This window comes from Neovison vison, chromosome 9 (genome assembly GCF_020171115.1).
Source record: "Neovison vison isolate M4711 chromosome 9, ASM_NN_V1, whole genome shotgun sequence".
NCBI classification, from domain to species: domain Eukaryota; kingdom Metazoa; phylum Chordata; class Mammalia; order Carnivora; family Mustelidae; genus Neogale; species Neogale vison.
Genome location: NC_058099.1, coordinates 98,624,225 through 98,648,449, shown reverse-complemented (window position 1 = coordinate 98,648,449; position 24,225 = coordinate 98,624,225). Strand labels below are relative to the sequence as shown.

The 24,225-nt window shown below is 46.2% G+C and overlaps 1 protein-coding gene across 4 annotated transcripts in view; it reads right to left on the bottom strand.

Annotated features, from left to right (window-relative positions):
* The window catches only part of PTPDC1 (protein tyrosine phosphatase domain containing 1), a 52,212-nt gene that overhangs the window by 11,868 nt on the left and 16,119 nt on the right, over positions 1-24,225 (bottom strand). For 3 of the 4 annotated variants that reach the window (XM_044266064.1, XM_044266065.1, XM_044266063.1), the window contains 5 exons: positions 17,564-17,651; positions 5,019-5,190; positions 2,953-3,033; positions 2,616-2,734; positions 1,451-1,588 (listed from right to left, as the gene is read on the bottom strand). In XM_044266064.1, the coding sequence (XP_044121999.1) occupies positions 1,451-1,588; positions 2,616-2,734; positions 2,953-3,033; positions 5,019-5,190; positions 17,564-17,645 (592 nt within the window). In that variant the 5' untranslated portion in view covers positions 17,646-17,651. Of the gene's footprint in view, positions 1-1,450; positions 1,589-2,615; positions 2,735-2,952; positions 3,034-4,578; positions 4,634-5,018; positions 5,191-17,563; positions 17,652-24,225 lie in introns of those variants that run through there. The other variant, XM_044266066.1, reaches the window with a different exon arrangement.

Here is a 24,225-nt window from a genome sequence, read left to right as displayed (position 1 = left end):
GATTGACCGGAAGGAATATTTTAAAAGCAATTCAGAGCAGGAAATAGAGCAGGATTTGCTTTCATCCCTGTTAAAGTTGGTCTAAAGAGGATAAGGAGCCCAAGCACAGTTCACTCCATTACCCACCCTGACTGCACACTTACTTTCCACTTCTGCCATCTTTGCAGAATTGTTGCCACATTCCCAGCCTGGCATTCTTCCTTTTCAGGCATTTTTTTCTTTGGGGATTATTCATATTGAAGTTTATTTCTGGACTTTTGTCTATACTAACAGTGCTTTTCTCCAGACCAAGATATAACTTTATTCTATAAATACTTTTTACTAAAGGAGACAACCTTAATGTTATAAACATTATTCTTGTTAATTAATGTTAAATTAAAATGAATAACATAATGGTGATGATTAATCAATTAACCCAACTTTGACAGTTAACTAATATCAAAGTGAAAGGCAAATCAGCAGACATCTGTGTGATTCACCGAGTTTGTTCATCACGTTACACATGAAAATCAGGACCTCCGCAAACTGCATGGTTCCCAGTAGGGGCATCGTCCCACAAATCTTTCTCACCAGGACTTGGCACTTTGGTGTAAGAAGTATCCGCAGTGCTGTCACATGGAATCACCAGGAATAGTGAGGTTTTCGCTGGACCCTAAGAGCTGTTGTTCTCGGGCAGAACTGAGCCCCCGCCCCAAACACACTCCCAAGCAGGTGGGAGGCCTGGAAGCAGGTACACAGGCACACTGTGGGCAGTGTTGAGCTCAGGAGTCTGGCTGCACCCGATGACAATTTATATTCTAACCTTATGATATTTATTTTTGTCCCTGTATCAGCACTGCACTGAGACGTGCTGCATTTGTAAGTAAACTCATTGATTTTTATATAGAATTTTAGGCACAGAGAGATTCCCTCCACAAATAAAATCCTTCCAGCCATGAATTTAAAACTTGGCTCTGTCACTTACTCAGTGTAGCAAATTACTTAACCTCCTTCAAAACTGACATTGTTGTTAAAGACTTAAAAAAAAAACAACAGCGAGTGTAAAGTGCTTAGAACACAACAACTAAAACAATGCTTTCTATTTTCATTATTTTGGTTAAGGAAAATTACATTTTTATAAGACATTACCTAGTATAAATAAAGCATTAGGGTTGTTTCCTTTGAAGAACAAAAACCAGGGTGGTCACTTGGTGAGGCTGTAGAAACCCATCTGTTCAGTAAATATGACGACTTTTCTGGCTTAAGTTTCTCAAAAACACTCTCACAAATAAAGGATCACTGAAACTACTTATTTAAGATATTTCCAATTTTTTTCAGTGGCTTCTACCATTTGACTCCAAAACTTTGATAGGATTCTGAAAAATATTATCCTCTAGAATTATGAAACACTATTCTTTACATATTTAAATATGCTACAAGACAATACATCTACTTCCTAGAATTTATTTACCTGTTCGACCAAGCCCTGCATGACAATGGACTGCTACTTTTCCTTCTTGTAAGGCAAATGTCATCACCTTCACCATATCCAAGATGGTGGTGAGTGATGCTACACCATAATCCTTCCATCCAAAATTGTAGAAATAAACTGGGCAATGAAAAAAAAGAAAACAGGAAAAAACAATTAACATACAGGAAAAGTACTTGCATAGCCATCTGAAGAAGGTGAGTGAATTCATGAAAAGTGTAAAGCTGTAAGACTAGAAGCAGAGGTCTAAAATAATAGGGTTTTTATATTTCCAGTAAGTTCATTGTTAACATTTCTTACAAAGCACACTCTATATTACTTGAGATATTTCCTGCTAAAACTCAGCCAGAGAGAATTAAGGTGAAACAGGATTGCAAATTAATAAAGTCCATGAACTCGGCCCAAATTACTCAGCTACAGAGAGAAAGCATGGCACTTTGTTTAAGCATGGAAATGCGTTTAAAGGACTGATAAATGGCACAAGGTGGGTACATTCAGATTTCCCACCAGCAGAGACAAAAAGAGCTAGACACACAGTTCTTAAAAACAAGTCGCAAAAGTGGCCAGGGTTGGTCCCTTCCAGCCTGGTTCTGAATGGCACACGTTTGGTGGACTCGGTCCCTAGGCTCCCAAGACTGGGAATTCTGGGGCTGTTGCATGAAGAATCCCTGCGTCCTGCCCAGAATCAGAGCTGGGCAGCAGTGAAAGCATGAGTGAGTCCTGAGTTCCAATCCCGCTGCTGTGTGTATGCTGTGTGGCCCGGACGAGTGGGAACTCGCTAAGCCTGCGAGGCCCATGTGTGAAGCAAAAACAGGGACTACTGAAGGTGGGGGGGCCCGAGCAGCAGGGCCAGTGTCCTGTTATGGTAACTAATGCGGGCATTGTTTCTACGGGGCTCCTCCCGAGATCCCTCTCCCAGGACAAAAGAAATCCTGTACTTTCAGCAGCACCACCCGAGAAGAACGAGAAGAACGGTGGCATTATCTAGAATCAGTCAGCTCATCTTCCCTGTAGGGAGCCCGCCGCCCCCACTCTGCTCCCCCACCCCCTAAAAGTGGTCATTCTATCACCCTGTGATGAAAGAGCTGAGCAGACAAGTCTGGGTGCCCTTCTTGGTACCTCATGAAGGGGAGGTGGAGGGACTTACTGCCAGCCTCCATGAAAGCTTCAGGAAGGTATGTGAAGCCACTCTCTTGTTCCAGAGGGTTCCCACAGCTGGCATGCTCGCCAGGGCGCTGCAGGTTGATGACTGTTTTTATGCCGTGACTTACAGGAGAAAAGAAAAAAGTTATCATATTGAGAACACGTGTTTAAAAAAATCAAGCATTTTTGACATTAATAAACATTATTAATCACTCTTAAAACCTCAATTTCCTAACTGAAATAAGCTCTCCACTGCCTATTGTTCGACTATTTGGAGTCAAAAGCAACGGACGAGAAAACAAGAACTGGCTTAGTGAGTGTGTCAACGACATGGCATTTACCTTTGGAATTGCTCAATGAGGCCATACTTCTCGAGGAGCTCCGTGGACGGGCGAGCCATGGCCAGGATATTCTCAGTGACCCTAGGAGGGGGGAGGGGCTGGTGAGACACACAAAACTTGGAATGTTCCAGTTCTAAAAACTAAGAGAATGAGATATCAAGTCCCTACTTTTTCTTTGATTTTAACAATTCTAGACACAATTTTCTTATACAGATTCTGGCTTCAATTTTGCATCATGAGGGCTCTAAGGCTCCTGAATCTCTGGGAAAAATTCCAGGATATAAAGTATTCATGGACTCTGGCAGTGTGATTTCAAGGACTCTCATGAGACTCTAGTGGGTATGGTGGAGGAACCTCGTTGGGCAACAAAGGTAATTCTGCCCCTCAGTTACCTATTATGTCAAGTAGGGGTAACGCCTTCCTCACAGGGCTGGCACGAGAATTCAACACAATGTGGGTGTAAGCCTTTAGCACAAATCCTGGCATGTGGTGATGAATAAATGCTGAGTTATTCTAATTCAGCAAAACATATGGGCTTTGGAATCATTTGGGACTGGTTTCAAATATTGGCTTTTCTACTTCTAGCTGGATAGTAGGTTACTTAGTCTCTCTGGACCTCAATTCCTTCATCAACAGATGACATAAACCACGTCTGCTTTCCAGGAGCTTTATGAAGATGACATAATAATTTGACAGTGTCTAGCACAGTGCCTGGCCTGAGGACAAATGGACAGAGGCCCCCCCAACAGACAGCTGCCCCTCCTCAGGAGTCTGGTGAAAGACATGTCAGGCAGTCTGTCAGGAGCTATGGGTCACATGAGCCTGACGAGTAACAGAGACATCAGCCGAGCAGAGCACAATCCAAAGATATCACGTCCCCTGCTGGGGACTCCCCCAAATTCAGTAGTACTTAGCATAAGATGAGGAGAGAAGTACCATGACACCATGACAGATGAAAAAGACTCAGATGTTTGGTCAACAATAAACCAAAGATATTATTGTGATCTCGAGCCATATTATAGGGAATTTACAGTCTGACCACACCTCAGGCCTAGTGCCTGACTTCGCACAACACTCTTTAGACTAGAATACGATCTATAGGGAATGGCTGGGACCATAGACCCCAACTCTAACACCACGCACAGGCTGCAAGTTAGGTAGGCTGGTCGACAAAAGTCTAGCTTGGAAATGGATTCTTGCTACAGAAAATGATTCACTACTAGAGTTCTTCAAACCATGAATTCTGCTTTGTGGGTTTCCAAGGTGATTTGGGAGGATGCCCAGGTGGTTCAGTCGGTTAAGTGTCTGCCTTCAGCTCAGGTCATGATCTCAGGGTCCTGGGATCGAGCCCCACATTGAGCCCCACATTGGGCTTCTTGCTCAGTAGAGAGTCTGCTTTTCCTTCTCTCTCTGCTCCTCCCCCCACCCCCACCACTTGTGCCATCTTGAAAAAATGAAAAATCTTGAAAAAACAAAACAAACAAAGGTGATTTAGCTTGATTATCAGAATTCATCAGAGATATCACTGCATCAAAAGAGGTCTACTTGACAGTTTACTACGAATAACAAGAAGCAGAAGGATTCACCACAGGAGTCACATCTGTGTCCCATCAACCACGCAGGTACCTTATGCTGTCTGCTGAGCCAACAACGCGCACGGCTCTCTACTGAGGCACGCGGGCGGTGTATCTGATGGGAACAAAAAAATGAGGCTGACGTGTACCTGTGTGAAGCTGACAAACCATGTATGTACCTCCTGCCTTCTCAGATTTAGAGCTGAACACATTATTTCTGGTGACGTCTGATATTTAAGAGCTATCTCACTACCATTTCTTTAAGGTACTCTACGTAATCATTTCACTTAATTAAAAAACCCCTGTGGGTTGGTTTTGTTATTTCCACTTTACAGATGAGGGTCTGAGTACCTGCGTGAGCTCATCAAACCACAAGGCCGGGTGCGGGGTGTGGGGTCCTGGGACTGCAGCCCCCCACGCTCCCTCCTCCACAGCCACTCCCTGCCGCGGACTCACTGACCACTAGGAGTAGACCCCCGTAATGGCACTTACCATGACGAGTAGACCCCCTTAATGGCCTGCTCCTGCTCACTCCAGCGGGCCGGGTTTTCATACTTGCACGCTCTGCCACCACACGCCATGGAGCAGGCCATGTGTCCAGGAATCACATGCCGCAAACGCTCTCCGACTTTTGTATACTTCGGTGTCGGACGTCCTGAATTTCCTAGAACACACAGGACGGGAGGATTCAAAATTCCACTCTCCGTGTGGAATAATAACATGAGAAACAGCTTCCATATTCTTTCAGGACTGTAGAGGACAAGCTGGTGCTACATTCCCTTCATTTTGTCAGAAATAAAACTCTTTCCTTCTCATCGGAGTGTGTGATCTCTTAATACAGAAAAGGCTTTCATGCACAGTAATCTCTACCTGTCATTCAGGTGGTGTAGAAGAAGAAACTATAAAAGCACATCTTTTATAACGAAATGAGTTTTTCCAAAAATTACATTTTCAATGCAAAAGCACAAAACATTCAATCCCTTTATCTCCTATTACATGTCCGCTGGAGCTCTTAGTATCACAGACAGTAAAAAGTACAATGTAGAATTAACTGTCAACAGCCTGAATTGAAACTCAAAGCTGTGGCAATCTTTAAGGAGGAAAAAAGCTTTTACTTTTTCTCTGGAGGCAAGTTGGGTTTCTTTCGGCACAGCTGACAGAGGCCACTGCCACCATCACCTGGAGAGAGGACGAGGAGAGCGTCTGGGCGGCCGAGCCGCGCCGGCCCTGCTGCAGGATGGGGTCCGAGGAGGAGTGCCGCCGGCCCTGGAAGAAGGCGCTGAGGAAGGGCAGGGCCGAGCGCCGCCTGGGCAGGTCCTGCATGGCTGGGCTCCCAGCGGGAAGAGCTGCGGCCGGCCGAGTGGATGGCAGAGGCAGCCGGCGAGATCTGGCAGCCGTCGGGGATAGGCTGACTTGTTTCCATGGTGACGAACAAAGAAACTACTGATTCCCACTCAGGGCTGTACAGGCGAAATCCCACATGAATGGATTGCATTTTGGACAGATTGTTCAAAGAGAGGGAGGAACATGTATTTTAAACAGATTATACTAAATTGCAACTACTCTGTTTTGTTTCTCATACACAGCTGAAAGATCTGCCAGCTCAAAGAATGACACGTAACGCACTGTAATGAATTTAGAAAAATGCGTTTATGACACATTTTGTGTCTTTTACACACATGTTGAAAGGTTTAAATTGTTATTCCTTTCATATCTATTCTCTGAACAGTCCGAACAAACTTCTCTTTCTACTCCTCCCTGGACCAGGGTGGACAGGAAGTGAACTGTAATGAAGCAGAATGTGTAGCACACCTCATAACAGTATTAAAACACCACTCAGTTCTTCAAAACCAGAAAGTCCCCTATGATTTTCCTGACAGAACTATTCTAAAAAAATACTTGGACAGAACACATAAAGACATCTGTAGGGCTGATCCAATCAGAAGACACGGGCTTCCATACTTTTGCCTTCAGAGTGTGAAAACACAGATTCTGGCCGTGCCTCTCACTCAAAGATGCAATTCTGTGCCTTTTGTCACTGCCTGTGGGGGAAAGGAAGCTTCAGGAATATCTTAGTGGAGGCATGTGGAAAAAATGTACTAAGTGTCACATTCTTCTCAGGAGCTGGATGAGGAGGTGGCTGCGACTCGAGGATAAAGGACACAAAGAACACAGAAAATCCAACACTGACGTCCGCCTCCTCCCTCGTGAATGTCAGGCTCGCCCCACCCCGTCTCTGTGTCTCCATGTCTGTCTGTCTCTCCAAACGGTGTTTCAGCCATGTGCAGACAGAAACAACCTCCTGCCAAAGGTACGGCTCGTTTTTGTCTGTTCAGTTTTATTTTAATCATCAGTAACGCTGTAAGCACTTGCCCTTTAAAATGCAATCCCAACTGAACAGGCTCTGTCAGATAAGACACAGAGAAGCTCATTTGGTGCCTAAATTCCTTCCTGAGCCCTGGGGCATGTCCTTGTTCACATACTCTGATGGAAAATAAGTTTTTTGATGTTACAATCCAAAAAGCAAAGCTTCCACAGAGCTTCACAGGAGACAGAGGAGTAGAAGATGCCGCACCAAGGGCAAGCAGGTGCCTGGAGGCTGACGGCCCTGAGTACTCCAACTCAGGGGTCTGCATCTGCTATGTGGGGCAGGAGTTCCAAGCAAGTCTCTGAGTGGGGGCTCATGGGCTGGGAGCCAGGGACCAGGGGCCTGCTGGGACAGTGCCGGTGTGAATGGATTTAATCGAGGCGTGAGACAGTGCAGGAGTGGACAGATGGCAGCCAGGGCGCTAACAAGCTGTCTGAAGCTGGTTCACGCAGCCCGTGCAGAAACCCAGCAGCCGAGCTCCAGTGGAGCTGAGAAGCATGTAAGGCAGCGGCCGGAAAGTCTCCACCCGCGAGTGGGAGATGCCCCACGACTGCAGCTCTAAGGACGTCCACGGCCCAGGGCCCAAGTGGCATTGCTCTCAAAGGCTCCAAGAATTAAAATAAATTTGACGGCAGTCAGCCTTGTGTGCTGATGCTGAGGAAGGGCTGGCTAAGTACCATCTCAAGAACAATTTCTGCTGTAGAATCTTAAACACGGGGCTGACCTCCCATACACCTAGAACCACTCCGTGGACTCTGTCACTGGACGTTTAGGGACCCCGAGTGCAGGTCTTCAGGGAAGTGGCGCCAAAGGCAGACAGGAGTCTGAAAGGCAGCTGTACCCTCCCTTGAGTGCTCACCCCTGACTCGAGAGTGCGGGGGCACACCTGCTGCTCAAGAGGAGCCCTGTCCACCTGCGGGTGTGGGCATGACAGGCGGGATGGACGCCTCCTTCCCCCAGCCATGGCAGGACTGTCACCCAGTCTTAGGCTCCAGACTACCCACTGGCAAAATGCCCGAATCGTGGCCAAATCCACCTCTGAAAGCCAGTTTTCACTGATGCTAAGTGGCTTTCCAACAGGGAAGCGTACCTTTAGTCCCACCCCTAAGACGGCACTGACCTCTCTTCCTGCCTCTGTCTGCAGACATGTGGACTTTCTGTGAACACGTCTTCCTGCTTTTCTAAGCAGACGCCACACCTTCCCGTTTGCTGTGTCTCACAATTCTCTAATGGATGCACGAGGATCCTCACGCATAAGCGGGTGCACCTAAACTTATGTCCTCATTCTCTTGCTATTGGACATTTAGGCCATAAACCATGAGCTTATTTAAAAATAAGACATTAGGGGCGCCTGGGTGGCTCAGTGGGTTAAAGCCTCTGCCTTCAGGTCAGGTCATGATCCCAGGATCCTGGGATCGAGCCCCATGTTGGGCTCTCTGCTCAGCAGGGAGCCTGCTTCCTCCTCTCTCTCTCTCCGCCTGCCTCTCTGTCTACTTGTAATCTCTGTCAAATTAAAAAAAAAAAATCTTAAAAATAAAAGACATTAAACATCTCAGAACCCAAATATTCATATCCACATTTCTTCTTCAGCAAATTCCTAGGGCTGAGGTGGCTGCAAGCAGAATTTTCAAATCTCATATTTTCATATCGGTGAGTCTTTACAGGTTTCAACAACTATGTACGAAGACGCTAAAAGAGGTAATATTTTAAAAAACTCAACACAGGTTTTTTTTCCTGAATTCATAGAGAAATACAGCATTAAAATAAGGATTGAGAAAAGCCATCGGCAAGAAGCTTTGTTTCAACCTCCCTGACCTCCAAAATCTCACATCTCCTTAGTTTGTGGCCTTTGAAAACCATGTTTTTGTTCACAGAATGTTGTCAGAAAACAAGTATGAAATAACTTTAAAGAGATTATTTTCAAATTCTCAGAAAAGAAGGTATTGTATTTGTACCAAACTGCTATTTCTGTATTCGTTAAGAAAGCATATTTGTAGAACAACCTAAAAATCCACTATAAAATTTAAGTTGGGATAAGTTACAGGTTGCTAATGATGAGTTGTTCAGACTCTTACAAGTAACATTTTAATACATAAATTACCAGCAGGATAAAAAAAACAGAAGCCTTCTCTTCAGATAAACAGGAGCCACAATACTATTTTAATTCCTATCTCATGTGATGTTGTGATACATAAAATGGAGTGTTCCAGAGTTAGAATAATTTTGTGAAGGGTCACGCTTTTGCAGACACTTAAAAGGTAGAGTATTTTTTCTGGCAGCTACAGAAAGAACGTCAGTTTCTTAAATTCCTTGTCCCTCCACAGTTATAAATTTATTTGTGGTCCACACAAATCCACACTACTGCTATTTTCCCACTTACCTGCTAACAACTCAACTGTTTCTCACTCCTCTGACAACACGTTCTTCGAAATACATAAGACGACAAATGCCCGTTTTCTCCGTCCCACGAATGCAAACTCATGGGTGCGCTACCTTGCTACTGTTCTTACCCTTCTCATTTCCAAATATACTGTCTCTAAAAAGAAACTAGGCTCCAAGAAAAAGCAGGAAAATAATACAAAGGATAATCCTTGTGACCAATCCTATACGCCCCAAGCTGCTGTCACCAACAACACACAACGTTGTGCTGTGTGCTCCGGGTTTCCATGCCCTGACACCTTCATGGCCACTGGCCTGACTGCAGGCGGCAATCGGACCTTCCCCAATTCAAAATCATGTTCAAGGATCCAAGGGATTCCCTGGACACTGCAAGCGTGAGACTGTCCACCCCTGTGGTAAGCGCAGCAAGCAACAAAGAAATCCACTGAGAGGACCCCAACAGCTCGGTCTTTTCCTCCTTAAGCCCCACACGCGGTGGTAAGAGCAGATGTAGAACCCCAAGCTCCGGTCATTTCCGCTTAGACTCAAGATTTTGAAAAGGGCTGGGAACTTCCTATTTGAACAAACTCAGGTGACCGTGACCATGGGCCCGAGCGTGCAGTGGGAGCTGGAGGTCCACCTGGCCTCAGCCCTAAGTCACCAGAGGAGTTCCTTCAAGGAGCAGCTTCTGCTTGCCACTGATTGTGACAGGAGTTCATTTCATGCAAGGCCACTAACCACTCCGTTGCTGGATGGCTCAACGCGTTAGTCAGAGCCCCTTGCTCTGTAGACACTGGCTCTTCTTTCCTCCGAAAACTAAACCGAAGCATCTCTTCAACTTTGCAAGATCTTCAAATATCTGAAGACAGAACTTCTCCACAACTCGCCCTCCTTGGGCTATAGCTTCTTTTTTTTTTTTTATTTTTAAGATTTTATTTTTATTTATTTGACAGAGAGAGAGATCACAAGTAGGCAGAGAGGCAGGCAGAGAAGGGGGGAAGCAGGCTCCCCGCTGCGCAGAGAGTCGGATGCGGGGCTCGATCCCAGGACACTGGGATCATGACCTGAGCCGAAGCCACTGAGCCACCCAGGAGCCCCTGGGCTATAGCTTCTTAACTGTCCAAGCATTCCTGTAGACACCATTGTCTCCACGCCCCTCACCGCAGCCCCTGCTTCAGAGGGCCCTTGGTCCCCCTTCACAGCAACACCTCTGAACAGCTGACGGCAGTGGCCACTGGCACCTCACCTGTCTCAGTCCAACCCGTGTCCTTGCCTCCATAACCCACCGGCAAATGCTCCACGATCTCTGATGGCCTCCGGAGAGTTTCTGTCTTGGTGGACCACTTAGCAGCATGCAACGTGGTTAGACAATTTGGTTTAGTTTAAAATGTTTTTTGGAAAAGAATTTACCCTCTATTTTGAAGCTATCTCAAACTTACAGAAAAAGACATTTTTTCTTGAACCATCTGAGAATAAGCTGCAGGCACGCTGCCCTGTTAACTTCAAATAATTTAACATTTATTTCCCATGAAGACATCCTCTAGACTCCCCCAAATCAGAAGATGGCTGATACATGACCAGTCTCTTCTGTCCCTCAGCCCTCGCTCGAGCTTCCCTGATGGTCTCAGAGCTCCTCATGGTGAATCGTGCCACACCGTCAGGGCCACATGCTGTACTGGGTGCCCCGTGTCTCACTCATTCACTCCAGAGCAAGCTCTTTGGTCTTCCCTGGACTCCTGAAGGGTGCAGGCCCGTTATTTTGCAGAATGTTTCTGTTTCCGCATGATGAGACCCAAGAAGCCCAGGTGTTCGTGGCCGAATGGCCCCCGGGAAGGAAGTCTGGGAACCAGGTGTGCTCGTGGCTCTGAGCACGCTGCTGCCGGGAGCCCCCCATCAGCAGACACAGCTAAAGGACATGTGCGCCGTAGACACGCACATGCACATTCCACATGTTCACGTCCACGTTTATTTCTACATGCACGCGTATATATACAAACAGAAAACCAAGAGTTCACCCTACACTACCAATTCCAACCCAACACACACGGGTCCCCCATCTTTTTGTAATGGTGAAAACCCTGCTACTGTCACCTTTAACTGGGCCCCTCTATGTGACTGATGTCCCCACACTGCTGTTGCCCCCTCCTCCATATGGATTCCCTCCCAATGTGGGCTCTAACACCCCAGCCAGGCTGCTGTTGCCACGACCTGTGTGGATGCCCTGCCTGTGTTCCGATACCTTGAGGGCTCTAACACCCGAGCGGGGCCAGCCTTGCACACCCGCCGTCCCGTGCGGCCTCATGACGGCTGCCCCGCTTACCCTGCCGGCCTCCAGCACTGTAGCCTCGCTCACCCACTCGTGTGCGCGCCTACTTCCTGTGGCCCTGCCCATGGCCTGGGACTGACTTGTTCAGGAAAGAAAGGGAAAAGAAAAAGATGAGAAAGCGCCTTCCTTTTTCCTTTTGTTAATTGTGGTAAAATATATATGACTTAAAATAGGCCATTTTAGCCAAGTTTAAGTGTACAGTACTTTAACTGGCATTAAGAGTATATCCCCACCGTCCATCTCCAGAACTTTTTCATCTTCCTAAACCCAAACTCTGGCCCCATTAAATACTAACTCTCCATCTCTCCCCCGACCCAGTATCTGGCACCCACTCCTTCACTTTCTGTCCCTATGAATCTGACCGTTTGGGTCCCTCACAGACGTGGGCTCATGTAGTATTTATCCTTTTGTGTCTGGCTGATCTCACTCGGCGTAGTGTCCTCAAGGTCCCTCCATGCTTAAGCAGGCGTCCGGCTTCTTCGAGCTGAATCCTAACCACTGCACGTATGTGCCCACCTCTGTGCGCTGGTTCCCACTTTCGGCTATTGTGAATGCTGCTATGAATGTGGGTGCACAGACACGGGCTTGAGTCCCCACTTTCTGTCCTACGGTATATACCCTGAAGTAGAACCGCTGGGTCATGGAGTAATTATTTTTTTGTTTTCTTTCTTTCTTTTTTTTTTTTTTAAGATTTTATTTATTTGTCAGCAAGGGTGGGGAGAGAGAGCAGAACCAGGGGAAGAGGCAGGCAGAGGGAGAAACAGGCTTCCTGCGGAGCAAGGAGCCCAATGCAGGGCTTGATCCCAAGACCCTGGGATGACTGGAACTAAAGGCAGACACTTAACTGACTGAGTCACCCAGGCATCCCCGGAATAATTCTTTATTAAATTTTTTGAGAAACTGCCATATTGTTTTCCACAGTGGCTGCACCATTTATGCCAAGCAACATACTAGGACTCTGGTTTCTCCACCTACTCCCCAACATTGTTCTTTCTGGTCTGGTTGTTTGGTAACAGCCATCCAAATGGGTAGGCAGTGGAATCTTATTGTGGTTTTGGTCTGCATGTCTACAATGGTTAAAATAAGCTTCTCAGGTCCATATTGGACCTCTCTTTGTCATTTCAGAGAAGCATCTACTCCAGTCATTTCTTTGTGTTTGCTCACTGAGTTCTAGGATTCTTTTTGTATTCTGGAAATCAGCCTCTAATTAGATGGATATGTGACTTGCAAGCAGTCTCTCCCATTTTACAGAATGACTTTCCTTTCTGCTGATGGCATCTCTTGTTGCAGAAAAGTTTTAAATTTTGATGAAGTCTGATTTATCTCTTTCTTTCTTGTGTTGATTGTACTTTTGCTGTCACAGTAATTGTTAGGTGCCAGACTCACAGGCAGAAATGGGTCCGGCAATAAAAGGGCAACAGGAGGGCTCCTTGTATCGACGGTGCTGTTGCATATCCTTTTTTTTTTTTTTTTTTTTTAAAAGACAGAGAGGGAGGGAGAATGTCTGAGTGACGAGTGAGCAGGGGCAGAGGGAGAGGGAGAAAGAACTGCAAGCAGGTTCCATGCCCGGCACAGAGCCCGACATGGGGTTCGATCCCATGACCTGAGCTGAAACCAAGAATCAGACACATAACTGACTGGGCCCCCCAAAGTGCTGTCCTGTACCTTCACTGAAATAACATTGACATCCTGGCTGTGATATGGCACTAGAGGTCTGCAAGATGTTACTAGTCATGGGAACTGAGTGACGGGTCTTTACTATGACAATTGCATGTGACTGTACCATTATCTCAAAATTTTAATTAAAAGTGTATACATAATCAAAATAAAAACAGCTCTGAGGCAGGCCTAAGTGAGGGCCATGTACCAGAGGGCAGCCCCAACATAAGGAAGGTAACTACAGGCGACCCTTGAGCGATTCGGGTGTGAACTGCACGTGTCCACCTATACGCACGTCTATGGGTAAATACAGTGCAGTGTTGTAAATGTATTTTCTCTTCCCTGTGATTTCCTTAATATTTTTTTTCTCCACTTTATTGTAAAAATACAGTATGTGATACACAAAATGTGTGTTAATCAGTGGCTATCAGTAAGGCTCCCAGTCAGCAGGCAGCTGTTAGTAGGTAAGTTCTTGGGCCGCCAGAAGTTATCTGTGGCTTTGCATCCGCGCTGCAGTCAGTGGTCCCCACCCCCATGTGCCCAAGGGTCAACCGCAGCAGAGTATGGCACGCGGCCTGGCGGGCTGCAGACTGTGCGGGCGAGCTGAGGCAAGCCATGGCAGGCCATCCAGGGCTGGGAGACTGCTCAAGAGAAGGAGGCCTGAGGAAAGAAGGAAACTGGGGATAATGACAATGAGGTTTCTCATTCCTGAAGAGGGAGTTATAAACCTAGTAATGGGAAAAGCTAGGATGATGGTATAGTGATGGAAGAGAATGGGAAGTACCAATACAAACTCAGAGTTTCCACCACATGGAAACAAATACACATGTAAAAGCAGGCAGACATCTGTGCACACTTACCAACACACACTTCCTAGCTCTGTCCCCCAGGGAGCATGGCGACTACAACGTCCTTGCAGCAGTGAGCAAATTTTGGGTTTCCCCACTGAAAGGACCAGAGCTCATTGCAGATAGAGGTGACTTCAGGGCTAGGACAGGGAAAGGACAGGGAGCTGGGCCAGGAAGCAGGCACGCGGAGACGGCTCTGCCGGGAGGGGCTCTTCCGGGCCAAGTGTGGTACAGCTGAACATGAAAACAAATGACAGTAACTGATCCATTTCCCTGACCAGAACACAAATCCACACTGCAATGAAGAGACAACCGGACCCAGAAAGGGGAGGACAAAGTTCCTCCCTATAGGAAAGCTCCGGCTGAGACACACAGAAGCAATGCCAGAATCAGGAACGTCCCACTTCATTATCTACCATCAGGATGGTTAATTCAGGAGGAGCCTCAAAGCGCCGAGCAAGAGCTGGACAAAGCGGGGTGGTGACACTCTCCAAGACCTTGCCACAAAATAGGAGCTGTGAGCGAAAAAGCACGATTCATAACACATAAATTTCAGCAGACGCCACTGTTCTGAGTGATCAAACTTGACGCCTCCAGGGACCGTCTGGGTCTCCCGATGGGATGCAGCAAGATCACTTCTGGATGCTTCTGCCAAAAATGTATGATCTTAATGTTACTACAGCGTACGGGCCGACAAACGCCAAGTGAGCAACATACTGCAACAGAACTGGCCTGGAATTTTCCTGAAGGTCCAGAGAGAACCAGCAGCATCTGATCACTGCAAGGAACTGAAAACACATGACAAGTGTCCTCTTGCTATTAAAGGATATTATTGGGACAGTTTATAAAACTTGAATGAGGGTCTCTGGCTGAATAGTATATGGGAAATTTTTTTATGCTTTTCTGTGAGTTTGAAATTATTTCAAAAGAACTAATGTCACAAGAGAGACAACCAGACACCACGGGCATCCTGATGGAAGAATACAGACCTTTCATTAAATATGGTTGTAAGTAAAGAAAACTTGATTAGACTCTATGTCCCTCTGCCAGTTCAGTTTATAGAAAACAACGTGTGAATATAATCAACAAAATACAGATTGTGGCAAACTCCATAGGGCAAAAAAACCTGGTTTCTTTAACAAATAAATTAAAGGAAAGAATGAGAAACCCTCATGCAAGAGAGATGTAAGATACATACCAACCAATTCTAAAATACTGACTTCTATTGGGGTCTGGTGTGAACAAAAATACACACATCTATGAGACAGAAATTTGCGCAATGTTTAGATACTGATAATGCTGAGCAAGTGTTAAATTTTTTAAATTATGGTAATGGTGATATGGTTAAGGAATGAAATGAAGTAATAGGAAGTCGGGAAAGGAGGGGAGGAAGTGAGTGAGCAGAAATGTTAAAGCTGGGAGATGGCACATGGTAGGGAAGGGGACCTCAGTGGCAGGGTGGCACCTCCATGGGGGATGGCACCCACGTGTGGGGGTGGTACCTCCAAAAAGATCAGAACCTCCACATATAGTATTCTATATACTTTCATGAATGTTTGAAATTCTGCCTCCCCGCAATTTTTTTTTGAAAAATAGAACCAAGATTTAAATCTAGGTTTGTCTCATTCCAAAGATAGTTCTTGCTGAGTTTTCCACTTTCCTTTACAAATAATTTAAAAACTTTACTTACATATCCCCTGATTTCCCCATGATTCATTAGCCAATAATAACAAAATACATCCCATCCCAATGTTAACCCAATATAGTATAACTGACTACCTTTATAGAGGAGACTCACTCTAAAAAAGTTAGATGCAGGGGCGCCTGGGTGACTCAGTGGGTTAAGCCTCTGCCTTCGGCTCAGGTCATGATCCTGGGCTCCTGGGATCCAGCCCTGCATTGGGCTCTCTGCTTGGCGGGGAGCTTGCTCCTCCCCCCGCCCCCGCCTGCCTCTCTGCCTACTTGTGATTTCTGTCTGTCAAATAAACAAATAAAATCTTTAAAAAAAAAAAAAGTTAGATGTAAAGTTTCTTATTTTTTTCAGATTTTTCCTAATTAAAAATTTGCTACATGAATGCAATGGGAAAAATTTCAATGACAAAGATGGTTTTAGGAAAGGTAAAATGGCTCAGTGAGAGGACCGCACCCAGGCGGTACAGCCCTCCCTGGGCATCGGGAAGCGTGTCAGGCTCCCTGGTGGTCACTGCAGTCTGGGGCACGACTGGATGCCATGGGGGATGCAGGGATGCTGTCCACTGCATCCGGCGCTCTCCTGTACACTGAAGACTTCCCTGCTTCAGAAGCCAAGAGAATCCCTGGTGGGAAACCCCGGCTAAGAGGGGACATTTCAACAGAAGAAGGGAGAGGTGGAAAGGTTTGTCTGACTGTTAGGCTCGCTAGCTGGAGAGTCCCTTAGGAGAAAACACATCACTCTACAAAGGAAGCAGCAAGTAGGCACTGTCCCTGCACTGGTTTTAGACAGTGCTGCCTTCTCAAACCACGGAAGCTAGCACACAGTAAGTCTGGTACACAGACGCTGTCCACAAAAGGCAGTCAACAGCCGCCCTGGTGCCCCCAGAGTCAGGCACAGCAGGGACAGATGAAGGAGGACCTGCTAGGACCTGGCATTTGGGCAAGGTCTCAGGAGGGAGACACTCCTTTTCCTGGTAAAACGACAGCTCCCCCTGGTGGCGTGCCTGGATTTTTACAAGAGCACAAGCCACCCAGCACCAGTTTCTATCTTCAGATCCTCACATCATCTAATGCCACTTCCGGGGACAGTCCGTCAAAGCTCCCTGCACAGGAACATTGAAGTGAACAGCGAAAACCTAGAGGAGGCAGCAGGAAAGCCATGCAAAGGGCACTGCCAAGAAAAATGATTCAACATCTGGTTCACTGCTGGTGGTAGCAGCAGGACCAGCGGGGCCAACGTGGCAGGAAGTCAGGGTGTGCCCCCAGTTTAGCACCTGTGGCAGCGCGAAGGAGTGAGGGCACGTGTGGCAGCAAGAGCCCCAGTCAGCACCCTCCCTTCCTGGGGCTACCATGAAAAGACCAAAACCCTGGGATGGGGCAGAGGAGAGAAAACAGACCGGGAGGCACAGGGTTCCTCTCCTCTGCACGGGCGTCTAGTGACATTTGTGAGAAAGGAGAGAGGAAAGAAAGGAAAGCGTGACTCACAAGGAGGTGCTGGATGACAGGAACAGATAATTTCAGCCTGAGAGGACGATGCAGGAGACACTGTTTGCAATGTTCCTTCTCAAGAGACCCGTTATTCCAGATTTTGAAAAGGAATTCCAACAGGTCAAAACAGGGAGGCAGAAATAAACACAAGCCATAAACAGCAGCTGCACTTGGGTTCCCAGTATAAGGCCTCGAGCCTTCTGTCATGTCTACTCACACCATTGTATTAGATGGCGCTTTGCACAAAGAGGCAACAAGTGTGTCAAAGCATTCTCACCTTTCATGTTTGCAGCATATGCACTGCTACTCACTAAACTGGAATACGGTTCTTCATTTCCAGGTACGATTCCTGCAGGCATGGTAGTCTGTTGGGGGAAAAGAAAAGAGTAGCTTCTGAGAGTTTGCCTACGGGATGTTCATTTATGAACACACACACACACACACACACACACGGTGGAGTACTATTCAGCCATTAAAAAGAATGCGATCTTGTGCTGAAATTAAGAAACAAAGAGCAAAGAAAAAGAGAGAGAGACAAACCAAGAAACAGTCTCTTAACTACAGACATCACACTGGTGGTACCGAGGGGACATGATGGGGGAGGGATGGGGAAACAGGGGATGGGGAGTAAGGACTGCCCTTGTCATGATGAGCACTGGGTGATGCATGAAGTGTTGAATCACTGTATTGTACACTTGAAACTAATATAACACTGTGTGTTAACTATTTGGAATTAAAATTTAAAACTTACTAGGGCACCTGGTGGCTCAGTCAGTTAAGTGTCTGCCTTTAGCTCAGGTCATGATCATAGTCAGGGTCCTGGGATCGAGTCCCACATCGGGCTCATTGCTCAGTGGGGAGCCTGCTTCTGCCTGCCACTCCCCCTGCTTGTTCTCTCTTTGAAAAACAAATAAAATCTTTAAAAAAAAAAAAAAAAGGAGGGGCGCCTAGTGGCTCAGTGGGTTAAGCCTCTGCCTTCAGGCTCAGGTCATGATCTCGGGGTTCTGGGATCGAGCCCCACATCGGGCTCTCTGCTCAGCAGGGAGCCTGCTTCCCCCCGCCCCGCCTGCCTCTCTGCCTACTTGTGATCTCTCTCTCTCTGTCAAATAAATAAATAAAATCTTTTAAAAAATAAAATAAAAATAAAAAATATATATATATTTTTAAAAAGGAGAGTTTCTCCGAAGTAACATGTAAATCCCAATTTAATAATAGATAATAGATAAATGCTATCCCTTTGTTGCAGGCTGACAGTATTGCTAAAATATAATAGTTAATCTATAAAATTAAAGATGGCCCATCTTCAAAGAATATCATATGTAGAGGAGCCTGGGTGGCTCAGTGGGTTAAACCTCTGCCTTCGGCTCAGTTCATGATCTCAGGGTACTGAGATCGAGCCCCACATCAGGCTCTCTGCTCAGCAGGGAGCCCGCTTCCCTCTCTTTCTCCCTCTGCCTGACTCTCTGCCTACTTGTGATCTCTCTCTCTCTGTCAAATAAATAAAATCTTAAAAAAAAATCATATGTATCCAAATGTGACTATACTAGTATAAAAGTCATCTTAAAAATAGTAAAAGCTTAAAAAAAATAGTAAAAGCTATGTTTACTTGTAAAGCATTTACATTTCTATTGTTTAAATATTAAATTTTAATTTAATAAAATAACACGAATACATGCTTTCTATGAAACAGTGATTCTTCTACACTGAGAAAAGCAGTGGAAAAATGGAGTTTTCTTTAATGGTCTAATTACCTGAAAGTTAATATATGCTTAAACTATTCATTTTCAAAGATCTGTGACATCTCATAAACATCGGTTTGGGAAACGGGACTTCCAGACCTTTCAAAGTCTCCGAGTTAAAACAAAACTCGAAAGCATCAGTGCGGGCTCCTCTTCCTACTCCTTGCAGGTGTCACCACCGGCTTTGATCTAACCAGTGTCGCAGCCCCCCAGCTCCGCTGCCTGACACAGTGACCAGCCCTCCTCTTCCACCAAGCGCCAGCCCCCACTCCTGTCCCGCTGCCCGTCCCAGCTTCCTCCAGGAAACCCCCACTCCTTAGCCAACAGACCGCGACCACGGACTTCTCTCCCTTGTCTCCTCAGACTAACTGCGGCCAGCTCGACAGCAGCCTTCACTGTAAGCTGATTTAGTCCCATCACTAACGTGACATCTTTCCGAGGCTTCTACCTGCCTCTCTGCGTACCACGAGGCCTTTCTTCTCTGGCTGGTGGGAACACGAGCCACTTGTGCCCCTCTGAGAGCCCTGAGAATGGGACTGTCCACTCTTTCCTGCGTCTGTCCCCGGCCTTGGGTAGTGTGCACAGATCAGCCCTCAGTCAAACACCAAGGCCGGCGGAGACTGCAGGCCCTCTGCCTGTGTCCACGGCCCTCTCTGTGCCACCCTCTTCTCCCCGGTGCCCTTCATCTCACCCTGGCTCTCGGCGCATCCCTGAGGCTCCTTCTAGGTGTCCTCCCACGCGGCAGCCTGGAAACTGCTTCCAGGGAGGCAGACAGTGCAATCTGGGGCTCACCATGTCTTTTCTCTCCTCTCAGGGATCACTGTCCTAAGTTGCCTGCTTTCCACTGTGCAAAACCCCATTTTTATATACTTTATCTGGTTTTCTAGTTGTTTAAGGCAAAAGTGCAACCCTGGTCTCTGCGATTTCACTGTGGCTGGAAGCAGAAACCCCTTGGCCTTCTCCGCGTAACTGGCATCCACAGGAAGTCTGCGGGTGTTCTCTGCGCGCTAACTGCGTGAAAGCAGGGACGGATGTGTCGCCCAGCTGCGGGCAACGGACCGAGGACACGTGGGTCCGCTAAAGCCATATCGTACAGTCAGAAGTTCTGCGTTTAAACCTTGACTCTGCTCATTGCCAGCTGTAGGAACCATTTTGAGCTTCAATTTTCTTTTCTGTAAAATGAGGATTATTGTATCCTTCTCAGCTTCTTGTGAGGATAAAGAACAATTGCGTGTGTATTTCTAGCACAACGTCTGGCATACACGTATCCAATGTATTATTGTTATTTTAATTTGCAAACCAGCATCAGAGTATTTTGTAAGACTTTTTGTAAAGTAGTCCCTTGACTACCTAGAAAACAGTCCTGCTGGTAGTTAGTAATGGTTGACTTTCTCAAGAAGATTTACGAAACATTAACTTCATTCACAACTGAATTCATTTCATGTGCCTGGTTGCAGAGTCAGGAGAAATGGGGTTTGAACAGTAATCCTGTCATTTCGCTGCATGATCATCTTTAATTTCATTTCCTGCTGCTAATGACAGATATTTTGCTCGCTCTATCCTACAATTTGCTTTCATCCCAAGATGTTCCTCAAAATGACTCAACATTTAGGATTAATCACAGGCTCACTAATTAGTACCCAATACTTAAAACTCAGAACAGGAATGGACGATCACTCATACTGTACAGTCATCACGAAGAAAGAGTTTGACAAAAAGAATGTTCTCCTTCATAAAAAAGCCATTTCACATGACAGACAGGCTCTGCAGTGACCTGAGGAGTGCTGAGGACACTGCCTTCCCTTCCCCCTTCCAGACAAAAAGCCTGCACGTGTACTTTGGGGCGTAGCGGGTGGGGACCGTGTTAGACGTGCCTGCAGTGAGGCGTGCAGCAGCCTCCTTCCGCGGTGTGCAGATCCCTTGCGCTCCGCGGCCATCAGGCTCAGATGTCTGAGGTGGGACATCTGGGAAGGAGTCAACCTGCCCTCCACCTCCTCCCGCTGCAAGAGGCCCTCTGCCCACATTAAAGACACAGGCCAACAGGATTGCTTTCTACATGGCAATCGTGGTAGAAGAATTTGAGTTTGAAAAATTTAAGTTTGTGTGGGCAAAAATAGAGATCTCCAAGTATGTGAGTGAACTTATGAAAGCTATATACTTTTATGTCCACAAATAATATATTAATAATAACTAAAACACATAAGCTTACCGCATGCCAGGCAGTGTTCCAAGTCCCTTCTCTGCCTTACTCAATCCTCACCACACCACCATGTGGTGAGTACTACTATTATTCCAATTAAAAAAGAAAACAGACAGTGTATTTTTAGAGCAGTTTTAGGTTCATAGCAAAACTAAGTGGAAAGTACAGAGGATTCCTCTGTACCCTTTGTCCCACCCCAACATGCACAGACCCCCTCACCATCAACCCCCGCACCCGACAGCACACTGGACACAGCGGATGAGCCCACACAGACACACGCGTCGTCACCCACAGTCCGCAGTTCACCTTAGGGAGCACTCTTGCTGCTGGAACTCTGGGGATGTGGATAAATGTATAAGGACATGCATCTGCCATCACAGGATCACACAGAGAATTTCTGCTGCTCGGTCACCCCCTTCTCTGTCCCAAGCCAACAACTCCTGATCTGTTCACTGTCTCCACAGATTGGCCTTTTCCAGAATGTCAAATTAGCAGCATCATGGTATGTCACCTTTTCAGATTAGCACCTTTCACTTAGTGATATGCATTTAAGGTTTCTACACATCTTCATGGCCTGGCATCAATTTCTTCTTAGTGCTGGATAATAGTCTATTATCTAGAGGAATCACAGTTTAATTACCAGTCACTTGCTGAAAGACATCAAACTTGCTTCCAAGGCTTTGCAGTTGTGAATGAAGCTGCCGTGCGTACTCATGTGCCGGTGTCCCGTGCACAGGTCTTTCAGCTCTTACAGGAACACCACGGAGCATGACTTCTGGACCATGTGCTAAAAATGTGGTTACTTTCATACATTATTCCCATTTTATGGATTAGAAAATGAAGGCAAAGAGAAGTTAGATAATTTGCCTACAGTCACACAGCTGTTAGATAGCAGAGCAGGGCTCTGAATTCACACCATTCACTCCGGAATCTGTGCTCTCCACCACCACACACACAGCCTCTCAACAGGAAAGACTCAAACTGGATAAAAGAAATTTCAGTATCACTGTATGCATTTTTAACTCTGCTACACTGATAATTCCTTAGCTTGCAAGAAACTTTTCAGGCCTCTCTATCCACAGCAAGATTTTCAAATTTGTTCTGCTTTGTGCACTTTGATAATCCTTTATCCAAATTTTAATTCACTGCTGCCCCAAAGACAAGAGTCAAGAACAAACTCCCTTTACACATTTTGGCCTCCTCCTTATAAGAGAAATGCAGCTGGTCCGACTGTATGGTCATGAATCCACACACGCATGGACAGAGCAGTTGGCACTTAACAGCTCTACGATCTTAAGCACATTTGCCAACATCTCCGAGCCTCACATCTGCCCACAGTCATTGCAAAGGTGACCTGCAAGCCCGCACACAGACTCATTCTGGGCCTGACTGTAATGGAATTCAGTCTCTCCTCAACAGAGCAGCCAGAGTGTCCTTGTTAACTGCAGCCAGGTCATGCTCCCCCTCTCTTCAAAACCCATCTAGCCACCCTGTTTCTAATTCAAACGAGCTCCCCTTCCCTGTTTCATTGTGCCCCTCAGGACTTTTGAAGAAAACACACCTAACATGGCACATAATTTACTGATTTATCCCTTTTATTGTCTGCCTTCCATGACTGCTCCATGCCTTCCATGGAATGTCAGCTCCATGAAGGCACAGAGTTTTGTCTACTTTGTCAACTTCTGTATAAAACATGGCCTGGCACATGGTAGGTCCTCAGTAAAGAGGTACTGAAGGAATACACCAATTCCTGTTCAGTCAAAGGCAGCTGCCGCTACCACCACCACTGTTTAATCTCACCAAACCTCAGCCTTTTCATCTGCGAAGGGGAAGCAGTAAGCATGCCTTCCCTATGTCAAGGTTGTCGCTGAGACCACGGAAATGACGCGACGGCCCCACCATGCGAAGGCAAGGAGTGGTATGTTCCTTATCTTAATTTTTCTGATCATATGTGTATCTCCAACTTCTTGCAGGTCTTCAACCTGACAGACGTGTGTTCCTTCTAATTCACTGAGGGGTGGGTCTGTTTAATTTCAACTCTGCCCAGATTCTCTCTGCTTTAGGAGGGCTTCCCTAATACCAATTATCCATTCTCTTACATCCCCTTATCATGTAGGGCTGACTAAAGATTTACCTAGTGGCTGGGATGTTATAAAACCTAGCTTCCTGATAACACACTAGTTTTTTGTCTTTAAGGAATCTTTACGATTCCACATGTAATAAAATAAATAAACAGGGGCTCCTGGGTGGCTCAGTGGGTTAAAGCCTCTACCTTCGGCTCAGGTCATGATCTCAGGGTCCTGGGATCTAGCCTCGCATCGGGCTCTCTGCTCAGCCGGGAGCCTGCCTCCCCAACCCCCTCTCTCTGCCTGCCTCTCTGCCTACTTGTGATCTCTGTCAAATACATAAATAAAATCTTTTAAAAAAAATAATAAAAACAATAAACAAACAAAAAGCCCAATTTTTCTTTTTTAAAAATTTCTTTTTTCTTTTTTTAAGATTTTATTTATTTACTTGAGAGAAAGAGTAAGCCGGAGAGCACATGAGCAGGGGCAGAGGGAGAGGAAGAAGCTAACACCCATCCTGAGCAAGGACCTGACACAGGGCTCGACCCCAGGACCCTGGAACCAAGAACTAAGCTGAAGGCAGATGCTTAACCAACTGATCCACCCAGGCAAACACCCCCCCCAAATATCTTTTAAATGGAAACATCCTCCCTTCTCAATCTGCACCTCAAAAATAAATGAGGAAACTAGATAAAATTCTTTTCCTCCTGAAATTACCCCTGGGGGCAGGCAGGCAATATTTTTTAAAAATGCTTTTTCTTTCTTGACATCACTCCAGCCTTTCTAGCAAGCTAAGTCCTCACAGAAAGGACTAAGGGCTGCCTTCAATATACTGATGTCTGACAGTTTGCTATGAACTTCACCCGCTTCTGTGATCTCACACCTTGAATGCACCTCAGGGAAGGCCCCTGGGCTCTCAGGAGACTCATCACAG